The 22696-nt window shown below is 47.9% G+C and overlaps 1 protein-coding gene and 1 non-coding gene across 5 annotated transcripts in view; both read left to right on the forward strand.

The window, feature by feature from the left end:
* The first annotated feature begins 1159 nt into the window (after positions 1–1159).
* SRCAP (Snf2 related CREBBP activator protein) overlaps positions 1160–22696 on the forward strand; it is a 32667-nt gene continuing 11130 nt past the window's right edge. Inside the window, exons 1-25 of one of the 4 annotated variants that reach the window (XM_047712905.1) lie at positions 1160–1512; positions 2948–3021; positions 3821–4083; positions 5245–5496; positions 6969–7154; positions 7404–7544; positions 8567–8789; positions 8905–9182; positions 9815–9905; positions 10046–10135; positions 10638–10826; positions 10913–11256; positions 11360–11537; positions 12074–12210; positions 12456–12625; positions 12738–12930; positions 14336–14472; positions 14562–14748; positions 16207–16376; positions 16764–17029; positions 17236–17523; positions 18022–18183; positions 18461–18646; positions 18864–19130; positions 19479–20986. In XM_047712905.1, the coding sequence (XP_047568861.1) occupies positions 4030–4083; positions 5245–5496; positions 6969–7154; positions 7404–7544; positions 8567–8789; positions 8905–9182; positions 9815–9905; positions 10046–10135; positions 10638–10826; positions 10913–11256; positions 11360–11537; positions 12074–12210; positions 12456–12625; positions 12738–12930; positions 14336–14472; positions 14562–14748; positions 16207–16376; positions 16764–17029; positions 17236–17523; positions 18022–18183; positions 18461–18646; positions 18864–19130; positions 19479–20986 (5697 nt within the window). In that variant the 5' untranslated portion in view covers positions 1160–1512; positions 2948–3021; positions 3821–4029. Of the gene's footprint in view, positions 1513–1607; positions 1807–2947; positions 3022–3820; positions 4084–5244; positions 5497–6968; positions 7155–7403; positions 7545–8566; positions 8790–8904; positions 9183–9814; positions 9906–10045; positions 10136–10637; positions 10827–10912; positions 11257–11359; positions 11538–12073; positions 12211–12455; positions 12626–12737; positions 12931–14335; positions 14473–14561; positions 14749–16206; positions 16377–16763; positions 17030–17235; positions 17524–18018; positions 18184–18460; positions 18647–18863; positions 19131–19478; positions 20987–22696 lie in introns of those variants that run through there. The other 3 variants (XM_047712903.1, XM_047712904.1, XM_047712906.1) reach the window with 3 other exon arrangements.
* On the forward strand, positions 9596–9724 carry LOC125091226 (small nucleolar RNA SNORA30/SNORA37 family). Its single transcript, XR_007124623.1, has one exon. It is a non-coding gene; the product is annotated as a small nucleolar RNA SNORA30/SNORA37 family (small nucleolar RNA).

A 22696-nucleotide genomic window follows, 5' to 3' on the forward strand; every position in this document is an offset into this window, starting at 1 on the left:
GTCTCAGAAATATGTAAGCTTGGTATGGAAAAAACAAAACAAAACAAAACACACTGACCTGGGCCTAAATGGATGGACATTCATCCACTTTTTCAATCAGTCAAATAATCTGTCCTGGGTCCTTCTTTATGCCTTGAGGCTCCAGCATAGGCCAGAGGTAGCAAATGGGCAACCTGTGGCTGAATTTGACCCTTAGATGTATTTTGGCCTGCTGGGTGACCACTGGAAAATAGTGGTTTGAATAGTGGCTATTCTTGCGAAACAGAGCATATAGTCTCCAGTCCCTCACATTCCTCACCTGACCTTCTTCACTTATATTACTTTCGTGGCTCTTTTAGGTATTTTAGCTTTCTATCTTTTTTTCACATTTATTTTCTTATTGATGTATAATTAGCATACAATGTTATGCTAGCTTCACGGGCATACGTTTTTCAGTTTTCAACCCCTGATCTTTCCTGTAAGAAAAACAGATCTTCAAGTAAGTGACACAGAGAGAAGGATCAACTCTGAGTAAAATAGGTAAGAACTAAACTGAGTGAAGAGTTTTTGAACGAGAACTTCATCAGGGCTCCCTAATCTGGCTCCCAAGGTGGGCTTTAATCGGTAAATTTTGTATGTGGATCCTTGTGATTTAGACTGCTTGGCTATGAATCCTGGCTTTGGGCTCTGTCACTGGTTAATCTATGAGCTTCAGTTCATTTGTAAAATGGAGTTTGTTGGGATTAAAAGAGAGAATCAGTGCACAAAGTGGTCTCAGTAGAAGGTAACTGTTGTTATTCTATTCTGGGGTGAGGGCATCTCCAAGGAGTTCTTAACCTAGAAAGTTGGCCAACAAATGGCATGGAGGTGATTAGGAGCTACCGGGAATAACACCCTTGCGTAAAACGAAGCCGTTCTCTGTTAAAGTGGACTGCCGTGGGGAATCCAGAGGCCCAGGCCCTACTACTAACTTGCTGACAAACAGCTTCAGCTCTCTGGGTGATCTATTAAAAAACGGGGGAGTGGTCCGAATTGGCAGCCGCAATGCAGCTTCACTGGGACTTTCTCTGGTGGAGGATAAAGACGCTTTGCCGCGGGGCAAGCGCGGAGTCTCCAGGACGACTACATCACCCAGCCTGCTTTGCGCTTCAGGCAGCGCCCTACGCTAGCACGCGAGCCTCCCCGTTCCCCCAACCTCCAGTTACTGTCTCTCGCGAGAGGACGGGCCGCGCCGGCGGTAGCGATAGTGAGCTGTGGTGGTGGTGTTGGTGGTGGTGGTGGCGGCCGAGACGGCGGCGGCCATTTTGGTGGGGCCTCAGAAGCGGCGGCGGCGGTTCGCTGAGAGTAGCGTCTTCCATTTTTCCCACCCACCGCCCGCATCTCTGTGCCGCGAGAGGAGGCAGTGGAAGCAAGGCGGTGAAAGTAGCCGCGGGCCCCAGGGGAATTTAAAGGCCGCGAAAGCGGCAGCCAAGAGGGTGCCCTCCCCCCTCCTCGGCGGGAGGGGGGGTGGAGCGCACGCCCCCGAGGACGCAGGTAAGGAGAGGGAGACAAGATGGCGGACGCTCCACAGTTCCCCCTCCCCTGACGGGTGACTGCGCGCGCATCTTTCCGCCACCGCCTCTCCTCCCACCTTCCCGGGGTGCTGCGCGCGCACCTTCGGCCGGGGCCCCGGGGCCGGTGCGCGAGGCTGTCGGCGCGCGCCCATAGAGACAGGCTGAGGGGGGCCAGGCCGGCCAGCACAGGGCCCGGGCGCATCTCCTCTCCCCTCCCGCCCGTCTGCGCACGCGTGCCTGAGCGAGCGAGCGAGCCCTGAGAGGACGGACCCAGGTGCGCTCCTGCCCGCCCACCAACCCCAGCCCCCCCCCAGGGGCGCGCGGGAAGAGGAAGGGGGGCGTGGGACGAGGAGTCGGGGCGCGCGCCCACCATATCCAGTCAGTAACCAGGACCTGGCGGCACGAACCCTCCCTTATGTCAGCCCTTCGCGGTCAGGTGGTGGGGGGCTCCCTGACGGGTAGGGATGAGAGACTTTCCAGCCTGCGACCCTTGTGTGCGTGGGTTTGGGCTCTGGCGGGAGCCCCCGGGCGGTGCGCGCAGCCGGCTCTCTCCACCTCCAGGCGCGCACGCGCGGGCCCCTCCCCCAGTCTGTCGCGCACGTTGGGTGGGGTGGGAGTCTAGGAGGGGGCGGGGCTATCTTAGGGTTAGTGGCAACTGGGGGCAGAGGTCAGGGGTCACGCCGGGTCAGTCTGTTGGAAGGAGTTGGGAGAGAGCAGTGAAGCCGGGGGTCAAGAGTTCAGGCGTCTTGGATTCTGGTTAGCTCGGGTCCTGCGAATCTGTTGTGGAGGAAGGAGTGAATCAAAGGCTGCACTCTGGTGAAGGAATTTCCTTAAACACTGGGGAAACACTTCCGGGCCTTCGGTGGGTTTACCCCACCTGTTTCCGGGGCATGGTTCTTTGCCGAGCGGTCTTCCTCGCTTCTGACTTCTCCAGTTTCCTGCTGCAGTTCTTGTGTTTGGGGAAGTGTCTCATGCTGCAGGTAGAGGAGTTACAGGGCCCTGTCCTGAGGAACGGTGGATTCTCCTGTGATTCTGTTCAACACTCACTGCAGAGGAGAGCCAACATCTTTCTGAGCTTCTGGATGTGACAGCTCTTTTTACTTTGTTATATGCTCTCCATTCAGTGGTTGGAGCCTTTTGCACTTAAGCTTTTTAAACTTTTTTTTTTTGCTTCACTTCAGGGCTTCTCTTCCAGCCAGAATCTTTGGTCTTTAGGGAATTCCTTTTTCACAAAACATGATTTGCTTTTATTTTTCTGAAATGTGAGCTTTTCTTACTATTGTAACTCTCTTTTCAGCCTTTGATTTGGGTATATTTAAAAACCTCAGAAGTTGTTGGAAAAAAGGCTTTGATAGATGTTGGTAAATGTGGATTGGTTACTCACTGTTGTTTTCCATCCTTTCTGTTTGTTTCAGGCGTGATTCCCCTCAGTACGGCGGCACCGTGGAAGTACAGACTTTCACAGGGGGTGTGGTCTCAGCTCACACAGGTGAGGGTTCAGATACCGTTTTCTGTACTGATGCTAATGGGAGAGATGTTTGAGATAATTAATGAGAAAAATTATGTCAGTGTTTTCGGTTTGATGATAGTGGTACAAGAACAAACTGGACATGTGGTTAGAGAAAGGTCTGATCATCCTTGTTTTCCCAAGGCGAGTAGCACATTCTCCATGGTTTTGGCATGAAACTACCTCAGTTTCAGTCTTCCTGTCAATTCCATTTATGTCTCTGTGTGTGATGACTTCCTAACTTAAAATAGGGAAAGCATTAGAATGCATGCTTCATTGAGGTCAGGGATATTCTCTCTGTGTCTCTATCTTTAGTACATAGAAGGAACTAAACTTTTACCAAGGTGTGAAAGGTACCTGGCTTGCAAGGTAGGTGTGAGGATTATAGAACATATCAAGTTGGTGCTTAGTAAAGTATGACACGTAGTGGAAGCTCGGGAAACATAGGCTATAATCATTGTTCATTATCTTTATTCTTCTTCTTTTTTTCAAAAGATACTTATTTATTTGACAGGGAGAGAGATCACAAGTAGGCAGAGCAGCAGGCAGAGAGAGAGGGGGAAGCAGGCTCCCTGCTGAGCAGAGAGCCCAATGTGGGGCTGGAATCCAGAACCCTGAGATCATGACCTGGCTTGAAGGCAGAGGCTTAACCCACTGAGCCACCCAGGCGCCCCCATTATCTTTATTCTTTAACGTTGTTCTTGGTTTTTGTTTGTGTTTGTTTTTTTAAGATTCGTTAATGTTTTTAAATCCCATTTTTACTCTTTTTGCCCTATTTTAGGTGCTCCAGAGGCCGGTGGACCTGAGCGGAGGCTGGGACGCCCTAGTGGGCCCCGGGCCCTGGAAGGCGGGTCCCGGTGGCCGGTGGCCCAGAATGAGGCCAGCTCCCAGCATGCCCTGCAGCCGGACGCCAGCCCCTCGGCCAGCAGCAGTGGTGATAACGACCCAGTCATTCTTCAGGCGTCCAAAGAGGAGCCTGGGAGTGGGACCATGCAGAGCAGCCCCTCCCCTGCTCACCCTCAGCTCCCAATCCTGCAGACACAGGTTTGAACGTGGGGAGGGTTCCTTCTCTGGTTCTGCTTTGTGGGCTGTTGGATCTGAGGCAGAAGAAATGTGGCAAGTTTTAGCCACATTTCCATGATCCTAGCTATCTGTATATGGAAAATTTTTGGTGCTCAGGTTCACCATCAATGTGATTAGATATTCACACACTTTTTGACAATAATATGATATTGATTGCTAAGAGTGAAGAAACTCATTGTTACCTGAAAAGGGTAGAATTAGGCCAGGTTTGAAATGGAGGTTGGGACAACATGCTTCCTAAGACTGAGCTTTGAGAATAGCTCAGTTTCCTTAGGAACTGGAAAAACATAAGTATTATGGATGGTGTGTAGTGTTTATACTTTTCTCATACTAAGGAAATGTAAGAGTAGGAAAAATGTGGCTTTTGAGAGTAGACATACATAGGTTTGCATAGAGTAGGCTTTTGATGGGTATGGATTTGATACTTAAAATTTTCCTGAGCAGCTGGGGAATTTTGTGATACACAGTCTTTTGTCATTTAACTGAGGTAGGAATTTCAGTGGCACACTTGTTAGGCTAGTGTGCTGGAGTGATTTGTTTGCTCACATCCACATTTAAGTGAGACTTTGTTCTCTACTTACTATTTTTTGTGCACTACTTTATGAAGTAGTAGGTGAGTGTTTGAGAGCAGTGACCAGCCCCCCTCGCCTTCCCTTCCACCTTCCTAGTAAAGGAAACTACCAAGATTGATGAAGAACATAAAGAAGTTTAAGTAATCTTGGAGGTGGTCATTGTTGCTTTTTGAATTTGGTGGTAACTCAGATTTATTCTAATAGGTGAATCTGCCATTCTGTGTAAAGGAAGAAAAAATAGGGAGTTGTGTATGTGAATGAAATTCTTTAGGTTCTGAAAGGATCATTAGAGTTTGAAATTATATACTATGGTATTATTCTTGAATTTGGGAATTGTAAATGTCTGGCTATAACTCCTTTTGTATGCCAGGCATCTATAAACTTGGGTCTGCTATCTTGAACACCTTACCAAAACATTATTTTGTATATTTATGTTGATAAAAACGAGGTTGGTTATTTACTCGAGTTTTTTCTTGTAAGATAGAATGATGAGAACTTCCAATATCTTGCTAAGCATTCATTTTATCTATCATTTTCTGTTTATTTTTAGATGGTGTCGGACGGCATGACAGGCAGCAATCCTGTGTCCCCTGCCTCATCCAGTTCCCCAGCCTCTAGTGGGGCAGGCGGCATCTCCCCCCAGCATATAGCTCAAGATTCCTCTCTGGATGGACCTCCAGGACCCCCAGATGGTGCCACAGTGCCCCTGGAGGGGCTCAACTTACCCCAGGCTGCTGACCTGGCTAACAAGGGCCCAAAGTGGGAGAAGAGCCATGCTGAGATTGCAGAGCAGGCCAAGCATGTACGTATTGGGAAGGCCCATGAGGATTCTTCTTTCCTCAATTTCTATGTCCCATGAACATTTTACATTTCTTTCCTTGTGGATTTAGAGTATGGGCTCTGCCTTAAATTGCAAATCTTGAGCAAGTTGCTTGGTCTCTGAACCTCCTTTTCTGTAAGTTAGAGGTGGTGTAGTAGTCTATAAACTGTTGTGAGCTCTAAGTTAAAGGAGAGAATAGACCTGGAATGCTTTTTAAACTGTGAGGTTCTTAAGATTTACTGGTTTCTACTGCTCATTTCTATTCTCTAGCCTCTGCTGCTTCACCCAGTGGTAAGTGTGGTCCCTAGACCAGCGGCATTGGCATCACCTGACAGATTTGTTAGAAATTCAAGTTTGTTGGTACTCCTCTTACATCTATCCATTTAAAGCTCGAGGGTGGGGGCCCAGCAGTCTGTCTTAAAAAGCACTCCACGTGATTCTGATGCATGCTTAAATACAAGAGCTATGGTCTAATAATACCCTTGTCTTTCTTGATTTTTTTCTTTACCATCAGGCCATTTGTTCTCTGTCCTCTCTGGCTGTTATTTCCTATGATTTAGTTTTTGTCAGGAGAAGACAAGAATAATGAAAGCAGTTGTCTTGAGTTTGTTTTTAAAGATTTATTTCTTTATTTTAGAGAGTAAGTTGTTCAGGGGGAGGCAGAAGGATAGGGACAGGGAGAAAAGCTGAGAGGGGAGTCTGACAAGGTTGCTGGATCCTACAAGCCTGAGATCATGACCTGAGCTGAAATCAATAGTCCAGTGCTCAACTGACTGAGCCACTAGGGCTCCCAGTTGTCTTGAGTTTTTAAGTCACTTTTGTAGATTTCAAATGCTTTCACTTTTTTGCGTGTGAAATTTAACCATTGTAGAAACATGTTATCTTTTTATCATACTATTGTTTAATCTTCTACGTATAATTTTTCAGTATTTTCACCAAAATGTATATTTTTATAAAAACAAGTCAGATTGTATATGTTGGGCTTTATATATCTAAGCATGAACCTACTCTTAAGTGGAATTCGACAGCGATGAAGATCCTTTGTATCCAATCTATAAGGGAGGGTACACCCCCTGCTTCCCTGGAGGCTTCCCTTGAAATCTGTTTTCCTCAGTCTTTCCTATGTTCGTGGGGCATGGAGATTGAGTGAAATAATGGAAAGAACATGAAATCTGTGTCTGGAGTCATTAGACCTATTTTTAATTCCCAGCTCTTACCACTTCCTGGTTGTGTGATCTCAAGTAAATCACTTAATCTAAACTCATCTTTTTCTCCCTCTCACTTGAAAAAGTTATAATACCTAGTTACTTGCAGGATTGGTATGCGGACTTTAAGACACATAAAACATTCAGTCCAGACAGTGCCTATATTTAATCAGTGCCCAGGAATTCAGTTGTCTTCATGAGGTAGCATGTGTGTGCAGTAACTTGACTGACCTAGCTCTTCCTTGTTAGGAGGCTGAGATTGAGACTCGGATTGCTGAGCTGCGGAAGGAGGGTTTCTGGTCATTGAAGAGGCTGCCTAAGGTGCCTGAGCCTCCCCGCCCCAAAGGGCACTGGGACTATCTTTGTGAGGAGATGCAGTGGCTCTCTGCTGACTTTGCTCAGGAGCGTCGTTGGAAACGGGGTGTGGCCCGTAAGGTAGGTCATCAGCTGGGCGTACCTTCCATCATTTCTTTTCCAGATTTCCTTTTCCTTGATAAGTGGGTTGGTTTGAAGGGAACCAAACAGAATAAACAGTATAGGGTGCTTATTAATGCCCATAGTTTCAGGAGGCAGGCTCTGACTTCCCAGATTTCTTGGCCTTGATTATTCTCATTGCTGTTGGTTTGAGGAGGGAATAGGAGACTGGCCTTGGAGTGTTTTCACTCTGGTTCCTTATTCCCACAGGTTGTGCGCATGGTCATCCGGCACCACGAGGAGCAACGGCAGAAAGAGGAACGAGCTCGGAGAGAAGAGCAAGCCAAGCTACGCCGAATTGCCTCCACCATGGCTAAGGATGTCAGGCAGTTCTGGAGCAATGTGGAGAAGGTAGGCAACAGGGATTAGGAAAGGGAAATGCCGGAGGTTTGCTTAGTGGTAGCATGGTAGCAGGAATGATCAAAACTTCCTGAGAGAGGGGCGCCTGGGTGGCTCAGTGGGTTAAGCCTCTGCCTTCAGCTCGAGTCATGATCTCGGGATCCTGGGATCGAACCCCGCATCAGGCTCTCTGCACAGCGGGGAGCCTGCTTCCCCATCTCTCTCTCTGTCTGCCTCTCTGCCTACTTGTGATCTCTCTCTGTTGAATAAATAAAGAAAAATCTTTAAAAAAAAAAAAAAAAACTTCTTGAGAGAGTGAATATTCTAACTTCAGGCAACTCTGGTGACATTTCTGTTGCGCATTGGATCGCTCTAGTATTGAGTGCTGTGAGGAAGAAAGAAATAATGTGGAAAAATATGGTCCTGCTTTTGGGGATTGTTAATAAGATTCCTGGATCCCTCTAGGCCATTTGTCCATCTGCAGGGCATTCAGCATGCTTTTCCTAAAGCCTCTTAATGCCATTTACCTGTTTAAACATCATTGAAGTTCTCAGTAATCAAATTGTTCTCACATACGAAGTTTTGTTTCTCAAGTACTGCCTGGTTTCTGTCTGTATATTCAGTCTTGTCTCCTGCCAGTTCCTTTTCTTTTCTACTTCAAATATTCTTTTTTTGCACATCCCTGGTAACTTACCCATGTTCTTTCTGCTGCCAGGAATGCCTTTCTTCTCATGCACACTTAGGGAACCCCTACTTAGTTTTTAAGATTCAGCCCCAGATACATTTGTAAATCTTTCTCTGCTGCCTGAAGCTAAATTGGCTTTTCTCTTTCCTGTGCTTCCTTTTTGATTTTTTCAAAAGCACTTTTTTGTTTTGTTTTGTTTTCATCAGAAGCACTTTCAAGGACATTTGGTTTTTCCCTCTTGAAAAGCAAGTCCAAAGACTAGCACAGAGGAAGTTTCCCTAAATGTTGGGTTAAAGATTACATGAATAAAAGATTCTATTAGTGACCTGTCCATTTCATGCTGTGGCAGGTGGTGCAATTCAAGCAACAGTCCCGGCTTGAGGAAAAACGTAAAAAAGCTCTGGATCTGCACCTGGACTTCATTGTGGGGCAAACTGAAAAGTACTCAGACCTTTTATCTCAGAGCCTCAACCAGCCACTAGCATCCAGCAAAGCTGGCTCTTCCCCTTGCCTTGGCTCTTCCTCAGCTGCCTCTAGTCCTCCACCCCCGGTTTCCCGGCTGGATGATGAAGGTGTGTGTCCTCTTTGGCTCTGTTACTCTTCCTCATGTACCCTTTCCAGAGCTGAAAACCCACCCTGTGGCTTGCAGGGCCCCGTGGACTTTGTGACCTTGTTCTCCTGCTATAGATGGGGACTTCCAACCCCAAGAGGAGGAGGAAGAGGATGATGAGGAGACGATTGAGGTTGAAGAACAACAGGAAGGCAATGATGCAGAGACCCAGAGGCGTGAGATTGAGCTGCTTCGACGTGAGGGAGAATTACCATTGGAAGAGCTGCTCCGTTCCCTACCCCCTCAGCTGCTAGGAGGGCCTTCCAGCCCCTCAAGAACCCCCTCATCTCGTGACAGTGACACCCGCGATGGGCCTGAAGAAGGTGGTGAAGAAGAGCCCTCTCGGGTGTTACAGGTATGGGGAGAATGGGTAGAGGGAGGACTCAGTGGGAGCAGAGCTAGAGGTTCAAGGACTGAGTTCTGGTTTATAAAGTCGTTGTGGTTTTTAGGAGTTCTCCCTGGTTAAGGGCATTTGGCTCTCATTGAGGGATGGATAGGGAAGAATCCGGGTTTGGGGCAAGTTGCATTCTGAGATGGGAAGTTTCCAATGCTGTAGTGGAAGAGTACTGTACTCTACAACTGTTATGTGACCTTGAAAAAAAATACTTAATCTAGTTCTTGCCACTTTTGTGAAATGGTCCTAATACTCCCTATTGGTTTGTAGGTTTGGAGCTAGGATGATAATCCTGAAGTCTTTCTGGACCTAAGCTGTCTCTTTCTTATAAGTCTGAGTGTGTGGGGTTGGTGCTGGGGGCCTGTGTTTCTTATCTAGCACTTTCACAGATCCTCCTCTGGACAGTGGGGCCAGGATTTGGTAGCTGGTGCTGAAAGAAAACCCTTGATTGCATCCTTGCTCTGGGACTGTGCCAGTGGCAGCTGTTACTCAGTGGGACAGAGAGACTGTTCTGTGACGTCATATTCAACATTGCACCTTTCTCCTGCTGTTCTAACCTTAGGTCTTGTCCCTTTTCATGCTTTGCCATTCAGGTGAAGCCCCCACCCTCTGTCACACAGCGCAACAAACAGCCTTGGCATCCAGATGAGGATGATGAAGAGTTTACTGCCAATGAGGATGAAGGTCAGGCATGTTCTCTTTATCTTATTGCCCCTTGCCCTTTGAATTATCTGGACCTAACATTTCATGCTTTCTCCTCTCTTCAACTTGGACTGGGTCCTATGATTCTGTTCCCATTGATTTTGGTTCATTCTCTCTCTCAGCGGAGGATGAAGAGGATACCATAGCAGCTGAGGAGCAGTTGGAAGGGGATGTGGACCATGCCATGGAGCTGAGCGAGTTGGCTCGAGAAGGTGACATTCACCAGACGTTTCATGAGCATCCGCTTGGTGTCTCTTCTGTGTAGGATGCGAGGGATAAAGAGATGAATAAGAAAGACACTTTTTATCCCCCTTGGAGGAACTACAGGTCTAATGACAGAGAGATGTAAACAAATAATTATAAATAGAGTATGACGACCAGTTATGATGGAAGTTTGAACAAAGTGACATGACCACTTAGTGGAGCTAATGTAAGAGCATGTTGGCCACATTTGACCTGAACCTTAAAGAGAGGTTTAGTTTGATGCTGTCCTTCCCAGTGGAAGGCAGCAGCATCTATAGTTCTAGCCCAGGTTGTGGGGCTTGGCTTTGTAGCTGGTGCTGAAAGCACACTCTTCTGTCTCCCTTCAGACCTGAGCCCAGTAGTGTGTGTAGAAACCCAGATAAAATGAATGGGCACCACTCAGACCTCTCTTTTGTCTTTACCCCTTTTCCCTCAAAGCACCCGGAAGCTTAGCTGTTGTTTCTTTTCCAGGTGAGCTCTCAATGGAGGAGCTATTGCAGCAGTACGCAGGAGCTTATGCTTCTGACGCCTCTGTCCCAGGCTCTGGGAGTAGTGAAGAGGAAGACGAAGATGAGGTTGAGGCTAACAGCTCTGACTGTGAACCAGAGGGGGCCACAGAAGCCGAAGAGGCTCCTCAAGAGGATAGTAGCAGTCAGTCAGGTGACTGTGTGGGCCACAGGCACCCTGGAGGGGAGATACTAGAGGAGTAGGTATGGTGAGCACTAAGCCTTGGTCTTGTGCTTTAGAATCTGCTGAGGAGCAGAGCGAGGAAGAGGAAGATGAGCATTCAGAGGAGGAAGAAACGAGCGGCAGTTCCGAATCAGAGGAATCTGAGTCTGACGAGTCTGAGGAGTCTCCATCACAGAGCCAGGCAGAGGAGGAGGAGGAGGAGGAGGAGGAGGAAGATGATGACGACTTTGGGGTGGAGTACTTGCTTGCCAGGGATGAGGAGCAGAGTGAGGCAGATGGGGGGAGCGGACCTCCCACCCCAGGACCTGCCACTACTCTAGGCCCTAAGAAGGAAATTACTGACATCGCTGCAGCAGCTGAAAGTCTTCAGCCCAAGGGTTATACCTTGGCCACCACGCAGGTAAACCCAAAGCCCAGCTTCTACTTTCTCATATCTTGACTTTTCTGTTTCCCAGTGACTCGTGCCTCATTTCTACTGTGCTACCTCTCTTTTTCCCTACCAGGTGAAGACGCCCATCCCCCTGCTCCTGCGGGGCCAGCTCCGGGAGTACCAACACATTGGGCTGGACTGGCTGGTTACTATGTATGAGAAGAAACTTAATGGTATTCTTGCTGATGAAATGGGGCTAGGCAAGACAATCCAGACCATCTCCCTGCTTGCTCACTTGGCCTGTGAAAAAGGTAACGAGGCAGGGCCCTCCCATTTGGGTCTCCTTGGCCAGTCCCCTGCAAAGACTGTTTAATGGGGACTAACCGCAGGATGGTGAACCACTCCCTGTTTTGTGCTGTCTTGGTAGCTTTATTGACTTTGGTCAGTAACTGGAGATGCCAGCGTAGGATTCTTAGGAGAGGCCATTAGGTAGAGTGATCAAGGTTATACCTGAGGAACCAGAACAGAGCCCTAAAGTTTGTATTTCCTTACTATCTCTCTTTTTAATTCTGCTTAAAATCTTTCTATTTTGTTTAAGTTGAGATATAGTTGGTATATAACATTATACGACTTTTAGGTGTCTAGTATGACGTTCTGATACTAGTATGTGTTGCGAAATGATTAGCACAGCAGGTTTAATTAACGTACACTACCACACAGTTGGAAAAACTTTTTTTCTATTGTACTGAGAATTTTTAACATCTCCTTTAATGGCTTTTGAATATGCAGTCCAGTATTATTAACTATAGTCATCATGCTGTACACGTCTCATTCTTTTGCTAAACAGGTAACTGGGGTCCCCATTTGATCATTGTCCCCACCAGTGTGATGCTGAACTGGGAGATGGAGCTGAAGCGGTGGTGTCCCAGCTTTAAAATCCTCACTTACTATGGAGCCCAGAAAGAGAGGAAGCTCAAGCGGCAGGTTCGCTCTCTGTGTGATTGATCACTCCCGCGCCTCCTTTGCCCCACAATGATGCCTCTTTTACTCTTAGGCCCTTTTCTCAAAGAAGTTCCTTTTCCTCCCCTTTCTGTTGCTGCCTTCTTCTTCTGGGACTTGGCTGTTTTCTCCAGACCTGACTTATGTCCTTTGAGGACCTTAGCATACCTTTTCTTTATCCTTTCTTTTCTTTTCACCCCACCATCTGCTGCTTTCTCCTGATTCCTCAGGGCTGGACCAAGCCCAATGCCTTCCACGTGTGTATCACGTCTTACAAGCTGGTGCTGCAGGACCACCAGGCCTTCCGTCGCAAGAACTGGCGTTATCTCATTCTGGATGAGGCTCAGAACATCAAGAACTTCAAGTCCCAGCGCTGGCAGTCCCTGCTCAACTTCAACAGGTGGGGATGCAAATGGGCATTTGGAAGAGGGTTGACTTGACTTGAAGAGTGGGATGCTCAGAAGGTTGGGACCCTGCTGATCATCCTTCCAATTCCCTGTGTTTCTTTGCAGCCAGAGACGCCTGCTCCTCACAGGAACTCCATTGCAGAACAGCCTCATGGAGCTGTGGTCCTTGATGCACTTTCTGATGCCCCATGTCTTCCAGTCTCATCGCGAGTTTAAAGAATGGTTCTCTAACCCCCTAACTGGCATGATTGAGGGCAGCCAAGAGTACAATGAAGGTCTGGTCAAACGCCTGCACAAGGTAGGGCCTGAAACAGTTTGGCAGGGTCTTGGGAGTGGCAAACTAAGGGTAGTACCTGGAAGACCTTTAGGGAGAGGGAAATCAATGCTGGGCTGAATTTGCTCAGTTGTCAGGTGGCAGTGTTCTGGTGACTGACCCATTGCCAAATTGAGTGACCTCATCTTAGTCATCATTTTACTTGTCCCCACCCCCACCCCAACTAGTGACACTTGTCTTTATTCTCTGAGTAGAATGGTACTGCTGATTGGTCCTTGCTTAGATTTCTTCTTACCAGGCTTTCCTCAACTTTTGGGTTCTTTCTCTTTTTCTATGGGTTTTTTTTTTTCCCCCCTTCTCTCTCTCTCTCTCTCTCTCTTTCTTTTTTTTTTTTTTTTTTTTTCCTTTTGTTTTCTCTGGCTCCTTTTGTCCAGCTTTTTTTTTTTTTTTTTTTAATTTAAAGATTTTATTTATTTTAGAGAAGGGGAGGGGGAGGAGCAGAGGGAGAGGGACAAGCAGACTCCACAGTGAGTGCAGAGCATGATGTGGGGCTCCATCCCACAAAGCTGAGATCATGACCCAAGCCAAAATCAAGAGTCGGATGCTCTACTGCTTTGTCCAGCTTCTAAGTAACATCTCTCAGCATTCTGGTGAGACAACTCTTTTGTCTCAGTTTATATGTCTTAAGGCTTTAAAGACTTTCTGATTTGTATTTTTACTCTCCCAACCAATCTGTATTTAAATTTCTGACTTGGTATCTTTAATTCAGAGTTACTGAATTTGAGTCTTGAATACACTGTATTTAAGCCAAACATCTCAAATTTTATAGCCTACTGTTTCTACTCCGTTTTGTTCACACTGTCACTTCGGTAAATCAAACTAGAAACCAGAAGCTTTTTTAGCTCTGTCTCTTTTCTTCATTATATTTATATTTTTCGTTTCTTCCATGTCTATTTAAAGACTATCCTATCAGATTTTACCTCTTTGGATTTCAGATTCGCCTTTTGTTTTTTCTGCTGTCACTGCCACAATTTTTGTTCTCAGCTTCTTTCCTGGATTTACTTTCATAATATTATAAATTTACAGTTCCTTTTTGAAATGTAATTTAAGCCATCCCTTCTGCATAGTTACTCTGCCCTCGGTGTCTTTCTCTCTCTCTCTTTTTTTTTTTTTTAAGCATTTCTTAAGGAGTGGTATTATCATCTTTATATAGATCTCCTTCAACAGACCGTAAAGTCCTGAGAGGAGAGCTTACATTTGACTCCTCTGTGTGTGATTGATTCCTGGCATACTTTATGGCTTTACGAGTATTTACAGAAGGGCTAAGCTAGGGTTCTGCTGGTCATTAGGCCAAGACCCAGCTAGAGGGGCTAGGCTGGGGCTCAGTGCCCATCGTTCTCCTATTAGCCTCCTGCTTATTTGCTTTTAGGTTTTGCGGCCTTTTTTGCTGCGCCGGGTTAAGGTGGATGTTGAGAAGCAGATGCCTAAAAAATACGAGCATGTTATCCGCTGCCGGCTCTCCAAACGTCAGCGCTGTCTCTATGATGACTTCATGGCACAGACCACGTAAGGGAGGACAGAGGGTAGGCCCTTCGGCCCTATGTTGGAACAGATGTGATTGTCAGGATGCCCCATTTATTTTTCCTCTCTCCCAGAACTAAGGAGACACTAGCCACAGGCCATTTCATGAGTGTCATCAACATTTTGATGCAGCTGCGAAAAGTCTGCAATCATCCAAACCTGTTTGACCCTCGACCTGTTACCTCCCCCTTCATCACCCCAGGAATCTGCTTCAGCACCGCCTCTCTGGTGCTAAGGGCCACTGATGTCCACCCCCTCCAGGTAAGTCGTTCCCAAAGTTATTGGCCCTAGCCCAACCCTGTATCCTTTTTTTTAGGCTAGAGTCCAGTTATTGCATCCTTCCCTTATAAATTGAGCACTCTTCCCCTAGTTTCATCGTTTTCTATCTGTGTGACTTAGGGCAAGCTAATTTTTAATTGATCTCTAACACTAAGTTTGGTTGCCCTTGAAAGTAGGGATTATAAAGGCCTATTATCTGCAATATGTTTGTGAAAACTGTGTTAATATTTTTGAAAGTGCCTGACATGTTAGTGATACTTAAATACTATTTTGTTTTTTCCTGTTCCTTCCCTCTTTTTGGACACCCCCCCCCGCCCCAAACTTTTAATTTTGTTGTGGTAAAATACACAAAGTTTACCACGTTAACCCCTTTTAAGTGTGTATTTTAGTGGCATGAGTATATTCATGTTGTGCGACCACCACCACCACGCATCTCCAAAACTTTTTTCATCTTTCCAAATTGAAATTCCATGCACACGAAATAATAACTCCTCATGGTCCCCTTTCCCCCAGCCCTTGGCCGCCACCATTGCTTTTTCTAAGTTTGACTCTTCTGGGTCCTCATATAAATAGGATCATATGTATTTGTCCTTTTGTGACTGGCTCATTAGCAGATTGTCTTCCAGGCTCATCCATGTTGTAGCATGTGCCAGAATTTCCTTGTTAAGTGGGTGATGCCATTTCATACATGTGTCTACATGTCTGTATACATCCACGCTTACACACGTATATGTCCTGCATTTTGTTTATCTGTTTACCCATCATTGGACACTTTGGGTTATTTTCATTTTCTGGCTATTATAAATAATGCTACAGTGAACATGGGTGTACAAATACCAGTTTGAGTCCCTGCTCTCAATTCTTTTGGGGACACAAAATTGCTAGATCATATAGTAGTTTGATTTTTAATTTTTAGAGGTAAACTGCTGTAGTATTTTCCATAGTGGCTGCTGCATTTCACATTGCCACCAGCGATGCACAAGGGTTCTGATTTCTCCACATCATTGCCAGCACTTGGTGTTTTTTTGTTTTATTATCATAGCCGTCTTAACAGGTGTGAGGTGGCAGTACCTCATTGTGATTTTGATTTGCATTTCCCTAATGCTTAGTGATGCAGAGCATCTTTTCTTGTGCTTTGTGTATTTCTTTTGGAGAAATGTTTATTTGGCATATCTGCCTGATTTTTTTAATTGGGTGGCTTTGTTGTTGAGTTGTAGGAGGTCTTTATATGTTCTGGATATTATCCTCTTATCAGATACATGATTTGCAAATATTTTTGTCCCATTCTATGGCTTACCTTTTCATTTTGTTGGTAGTAGCCTTTGATGCAGTCCCATGATCAGTTTTTTTCTTTTGTTGCCTGTGCTATTGGTGTCATATCCAGGAAATCATTGCCTTATTGGTCCATCTGACATCATGCTTTTGTGTTTCTTCTACCAGCGGATAGACATGGGTCGGTTCGATCTTATTGGCCTGGAGGGTCGTGTCTCTAGATATGAAGCTGACACATTTCTACCCCGGCACCGCCTCTCCCGCCGGCTACTGCTAGAGGTGGCCACTGCTCCTGATCCCCCACCCCGGCCCAAACCAGTCAAGATGAAGGTCAACAGGTACCAGGGCTGAGGGATAAAGGAATGGGTTCCTAGAAAAAGTGGCTACACTGGCTGGGGGCAGAAATTGGGGTGGAAAGGAGAGAGTTGGAGGCTAGGCTAAATGTTTGTATGGGACGGATGAAAGTACTGGAGGAAGTTGGGGAGAGAAGAGAGTCCTGGGAGGTGCCCTTGTGTTTGTCACCGATCTGTTGCCCCCTTTTTCTGCTTGGTGCTTTTTTGGTTATCTTGGATTTCTTTCCCTCTTTTCCTTTGTGTTCTTTGTCTTTATCTCCTTTGCTTTTGTAATGTTTGTCTTATGTTTTTGCTTCATCTTCCTTATTCCTTTCTTTTCCTGTTCCTATTCTCCTTCCCTCCCTACCCACCCTTTTGATTTTGTCTTTATAGGATGCTGCAGCCAGTGCCCAAGCAGGAAGGCCGTACGGTGGTGGTGGTGAACAGCCCACGGACCCCCATGGGCCCTGTCCCTGTCCGACCCCCTCCAGGCCCTGAGCTCTCCACCCAGCCCACCCCTGGCCCAGCACCCCCAGTGCTGCCAGCACCGCTGATGGTGTCGGCCTCACCTGTTGGGCCCCCGCTTATTCCGGCATCCAGGCCTCCTGGCCCTGTTCTATTGCCCCCACTGCAGCCAAACAGTGGGCCTCTGCCCCAGGGTGAGTTACAGGGGGGCCAACCTGCTGGGGGTTTACCTCAGGCAGATTGTTCAGGTCTGGGAAGGAGTAATGAAATTAGTGTTGAGGGAGCTAAGTTGGAGACAGAGTTGTGGTGGTTTCTGGCTTGGGAGTGTGTGTGGAGATTGCTGGGAGCAGGCTAAGGCTCCAGTCAGTATATCTGACAGATGTTTGCTTTGTGTCTGCAGTGTTGCCATCCCCCCTGGGGGTCCTTAGTGGGACCTCACGGCCTCCTACGCCAACCCTGTCCCTGAAACCGGCCCCACCTGCTCCTGTTCGCCTAAGCCCTGTCCCGCCTCCAGGCTCCTCCAGCCTGTTGAAGCCCCTGACTGTGCCACCAGGCTACACTTTCCCTTCCGCTGCTGCCACCACCGCCTCTACCACCACGGCTCCTGCTTCCACCACGGCAGCACCAGCTTCTACTCCTGCACCGCAGCGCCTCATCTTGTCTCCTGATATGCAGGCTCGCCTGCCTTGTAAGTTCTCAGTGGTCTGTGAGTGAAGGCTTTGAGATGAGAAGAAGGTTTACATGCTACAGGGCTGGAGAAAAGCTCAGGAGTATAAAAGTGTAAAATTCTAGGTAGCTAATGTATGTGAAGTATCTTGCTGTATGCTGGAAATTCATAATCAAGAGCTGTCAAGGAGTTCTCGGGCTAGTGTGGGAGATGACCCAGAGAGGAGTGAATAATGGTAAACCGAGCAGTGGAAAGTTTATTTGGGGTTAAAGGGCAGCATGGAGTTGGGGGTGGTGATTAGCTCAGTATGATGGCAGCCCATTAGAAGATATAAAGGAGATTGTTAGGCAAACAAGTGGGATTGAAAGTAGCAGCACATTGAAGGCTCAAAGGCTGAGTTTACTGGAATTTGGTAAATTGAGGGGGAGGGTTGGAGGAAGTGGAGACCTGTGCTTCGTGGGGCAAAGTGGTGTTCGAGTCATCCCTGGGTATATTCGTCCCTTTCTTTGTTCCCAGCAGGTGAAGTGGTCAGCATCGGGCAATTGGCCTCACTGGCACAACGTCCAGTGGCTAGCGCAGGGGGGAGCAAACCTCTCACCTTCCAGATCCAGGGCAACAAGCTGACTCTGACTGGTGCGCAGGTGCGCCAGCTTGCTGTGGGGCAGCCCCGCCCGCTGCAAAGTAGGTAAAACCCACCCCCTGTCCTGCCTTTTTTCTCCTCTTCTTTGTCTCTTTGTTTTTGTTGCTCTTTTCAGACGTCAGTCTTAATGTTTCTTTCCCTAGCTTTTGGTGGGTGGGGCCAAAGGGAACGTTTGAGAGGGTCTTTTGAAAAAGATAGGGTTGACATCATTCTAGAGAAGTTATCCCCTCTCTGTTCTTTCCATTTCCTCTTGCCCTTGCCTCTGTCCTCCTCCGGCTGATAGCTGCTTCTCTTTCTCTCTCTCTTCCCTTAACCCAGGGAATGTGGTGCACCTGGTGTCAGCAGGGGGGCAGCACCACCTCATCAGCCAGCCTGCCCATGTGGCTCTCATCCAGGCCGTGGCCCCGACCCCTGGCCCCACCCCTGTCTCTGTGCTGCCTTCTTCGACCCCCAGCACCACCCTTGCCCCCACTGGCCTCAGCCTTCCGCTTGCTGCTAACCAGGGTGAGGCTCCTGGCCTTCCTACTTACTTAGCCCTTGCTGGCCTTGGTCCCTTCAGGCATGCCCTGGGTTACTGTCTGTCCAGCCTTCCCTCAGTGTTGTTTTCCCTTGCCAGTATCTCCAGTATCTGTCTGCTACCCTCTCGTGCCCCTGGACTATTTCCATCCTTTGGGTCTCTTGTTTCTTTTCTACCTTCCCTCAATGTAGCTTCCTCTTGCAGTGCCACCAGCCATGGTGAATAATACAGGCGTGGTGAAGATTGTAGTGCGACAGGCCCCTCGGGATGGACTGACTCCTGTTCCTCCATTGGCCCCAGCACCCCGGCCTCCGAGTTCTGGGCTTCCAGCTGTGTTGACTCCACGCCCCACATTAGCCCCTGGCCGGCTACCCACGCCTACTCTGGGTACTGCCCGGGCCCCCATTCCCACGTCCGCTCTGGTGAGGCCCCTTCTCAAGCTGGTCCACAGTCCTTCGCCCGAAGTCAGTGGTGAGTCCAGGTGGCTAAGAGCAGATGTTTTTTCCAGGAATAGACATAGGGTGGCCCAGAGGATTTCTTAGTCGCATAGGTTTCTTATTTATCAGCATACTGACTTGCTTTGTAGTGGGCCCCAGAACTAGGCTGCTGAGGTCTTGCCTTATTTTAGAATATACTTCTTAGAATCTTGGGAGGGAAAGGAAATGTTAAATTGTCAAAGTCCTTGAATCTTTCATGTCATGGGGTGGGAGTGAAGGTTTTCTGGGAAAGGGATGAAGTGTGGGGGGTAAGGGAAAGGGTGGGACAGGGTAATAGAGCAAGAAAAGAATTCTAGGGCTAACTCATCCTCTGTCTCCACAGCTTCAGCACCCGGAGCTGCTCCCTTGACCATCTCTTCTCCTCTCCCTGTGCAGTCCTCACTCCCTGGGCCAGCCTCTTCTCCAATGCCAATTCCCAACTCCTCCCCCCTTGCTAGTCCCGTGTCCTCTACAGTCTCTGTTCCAGTGTCATCTTCACTTCCCATCTCTGTCTCCACCACGCCTCCTGCCCCAGTGTCAGCTCCACTCACCATCCCTATCTCAGCCCCCCTGCCTGTTTCGGCTTCCGGCCCAGCTCTGTTGACCAATGTGACTCCAGCACTGGCACCTGTTGTCTCAGCGGCTCCTGGACCTCCCTCTTTGGCACCAGCTGGGGCTTCCCCATCAGCGTCAGCCTTGACTCTAGGTTTGGCCACAACTCCATCCCTGTCTTCATCTCAGGCACCTGGCCACCCTCTGTTGTTGGCTCCAGCCTCTTCACATGTTCCAGGCTTGAACTCAGCTGTGGCCCCAGCATGTTCACCTGTCCTGGTACCAGCTTCTGCTCTGGCCAATCCTTTTCCGGCAGCACCAAATCCAGCTCCAGCTCAGGCTTCCCTTCTGGCTCCAGCACCTTCTGCATCTCAGGCTCTAGCCACCTCTCTGGCTCCCATGGTGGCTCCACAGACAGCAATCCTGGCTCCTTCTCCAGCTCCTTCTCTGGCTCCTCTTCCAGTCCTGGCTCCATCGCCAGGTCCTGCTCCCCTCCTGGCTCCATCGCAGACTCCGGTTCCAGTTCTGGCTTCGTCATCTACTCCAGGAACCTCTTTAGCTTCAGCTTCTTCAATGGTGCCAGCCCCAGCTCCTGTGTTGGCTCCATCATCAACTCAGACCATGGTACCAGCCCCGGTTCCATCACCTCTTCCAAGTCCAGCTTCTACACAGACACTGGCCTTAGCCCCAGTTTTACCATCCACTCTTGGTGGCTCGTCTCCATCTCAAACCCTCTCTTTGGGAACGGGGAACCCTCAGGGGCCTTTTTCAGCTCAGACATTGTCATTGACTCCAGCGTCATCCCTAGTACCAGCTCCAGCCCAGACATTGTCTTTGGCGCCAGGACCACCACTGGGTCCATCGCAGACGCTGTCTCTGGCTCCAGCACCCCCTTTGACTCCAGCTTCTCCGATGGGCCCAGCCCCAGCTCACACGCTGACTTTGGCTCCAGTATCGTCATCTGCTTCACTCCTGACCCCAGCTTCAGTGCAAACATTGACCTTGAGCCCTGCCCCAGTTCCGGTGTCCACCTTGGGTCCAGCTGCAGCCCAGACTCTGGCGCTGGCCCCAATCTCAACACAGGCCCCAGCTTCCCAGACATCCTCCCTTGTGGTTTCGGCATCTGGCGCTGCTCCCTTGCCCGTCACCATGGTATCCCGGCTGCCTGTTTCCAAGGATGAGCCTGAGACACTGACATTGCGCCCTGGTCCCCCCAGCCCTCCCTCCACTGCTACCTCGTTCAGTGGTCCCCGGCCTCGACGCCAGCCCCCACCACCACCTCGTTCCCCTTTCTATCTGGTAAGTTTTACTCCCTCAGAGAGAGGGAACAGGAACTTGGGGTTTCTTTGGAGTTCTGGTAGAGTGAATGGAACAATGATGTTATATTTTATCCTGGTAGATTACACAGCCTAGTTTTGTGGACCTGATAGAGTGTGCAGTTGGCCAAGTCCCTTCTCTTTCCTGGCCCTTTCCTTTTTTCTGTGTAATGGGAATGATAATCTGTATTCCGCTTTTCTCAGAGGAGAAATTGAGGACCTAATGTGCTTTTTAAAACTATGAAGAATTACTGATACATTCAAGGCTGCCTTGTTACTGTTGGTCTGTTTGGTACTTGCTTATTCTTGAGTCAGTGTTAGCATCTGATGGCCTCATTTTACAGATGGAAAAACTAGCTCACTAAGTGATGTTATAAATGTGGCACAACTTGTGAGAACTCAGATGTGTTGACTCCATTGCTTTCTCCTCTTCCACGCAAAAGGCATTCCTCAGAGATAGGAAAACTTTTTTCAGTTGCTAAAACCATCGCAGTTGTCAAGTATTTGAGCTTCTGTGGGAAGGGGGTGGCACCATGGAATACAGTTCCCTAAAGATCACAAGCCTCTGACTGATGGCTTTCTCTTGTAGGTTTGTTGGTTTTTTTTTTTTTTTAAAGATTTTATTTATTTATTTGACAGACAGAGATCACAGGTAGACAGAGAGGCAGGCAGAGAGAGAGAGGGAAGCAGGCCCCCCGCTGAGCAGAGAGCCCGACGTGGGGCTCGATCCCAAGCCGAGATCATGACCTGAGCCAAAGGCAGAGGGTCCAACCCACTGAGCCACCCAGGCTCCCCTGTTGGTTTGTTTTTGTTTTTGTTTTTGTTTTACCTCCACGGTGTAGAAGGAGCTATGTTTCTTGTCCTTCCATGAATTTTGTGGTAACCATTTTTCTTTGTTACGTGTATGGTTCCATATATGTTTTTGGTTAAGTTAAACTTACAGCTCAAATTAGAGTAAATAATTCAAGAACTAATAGAAAGAAAGATCTAGTGAATTGTTCCAGGTCCTCTGTGTCTTTCTGTCCCTTTAAAATAAAGGGAGCTGCTGCTTATTCAGAGCTGCCTCTTATTTTTTTCCTCAGCCCCAGACCCCCACTCCATCAGTGCCGTTGACTCCGCCTTTCAGTCTTTTTCTAATGCTGCCAGGTTGGTCTGGCTTGCTGCAAGGAGAAGAGAGCTAGATCCTAGCCCAAGAGTGGCGGCTGCATGGTCTGTGCTAAATTTTGGTTGCTCTGCAAGTATGTGGAAGCTTTTTTTTTTTGTAAGATTTTATTTGTTTATTTGACAGAGACACAGCAAGAGAGGGAACACAAGCAAGGGGAGTGGGAGACGAAGAAGCAGGCCTCCCACCAAGCAGGTCCTACCAGGACCCTGGGATCATCACCTGAGCTGAAGGCAGACGCTTAATGACCCCCTGTAGAAGCTTCTCAACACTTTTTTTTTAAAACACTTTTTTTGTTTAAGCAGTTTATCATAAAGATCACATACTTCACAGTTTACCCATGTAAAGAGTGGCTTTTAGTATATTCACATAGGTTGCAACCATCACTGCTGTCGACTTGAAAACATTTTCATGGTCCTGAAAAGAAACCCCACACCCTTAGCCATCATCTTCCAACTCTTCCATCTCTTCTAACTTTAGACAAGCACTAATTTTTCTGTTTCTTTAGATTTTGCCATGGAGTCATGGCAT

This window comes from Lutra lutra, chromosome 18 (genome assembly GCF_902655055.1).
Source record: "Lutra lutra chromosome 18, mLutLut1.2, whole genome shotgun sequence".
Classification (NCBI taxonomy): Eukaryota; Metazoa; Chordata; class Mammalia; order Carnivora; family Mustelidae; genus Lutra; species Lutra lutra.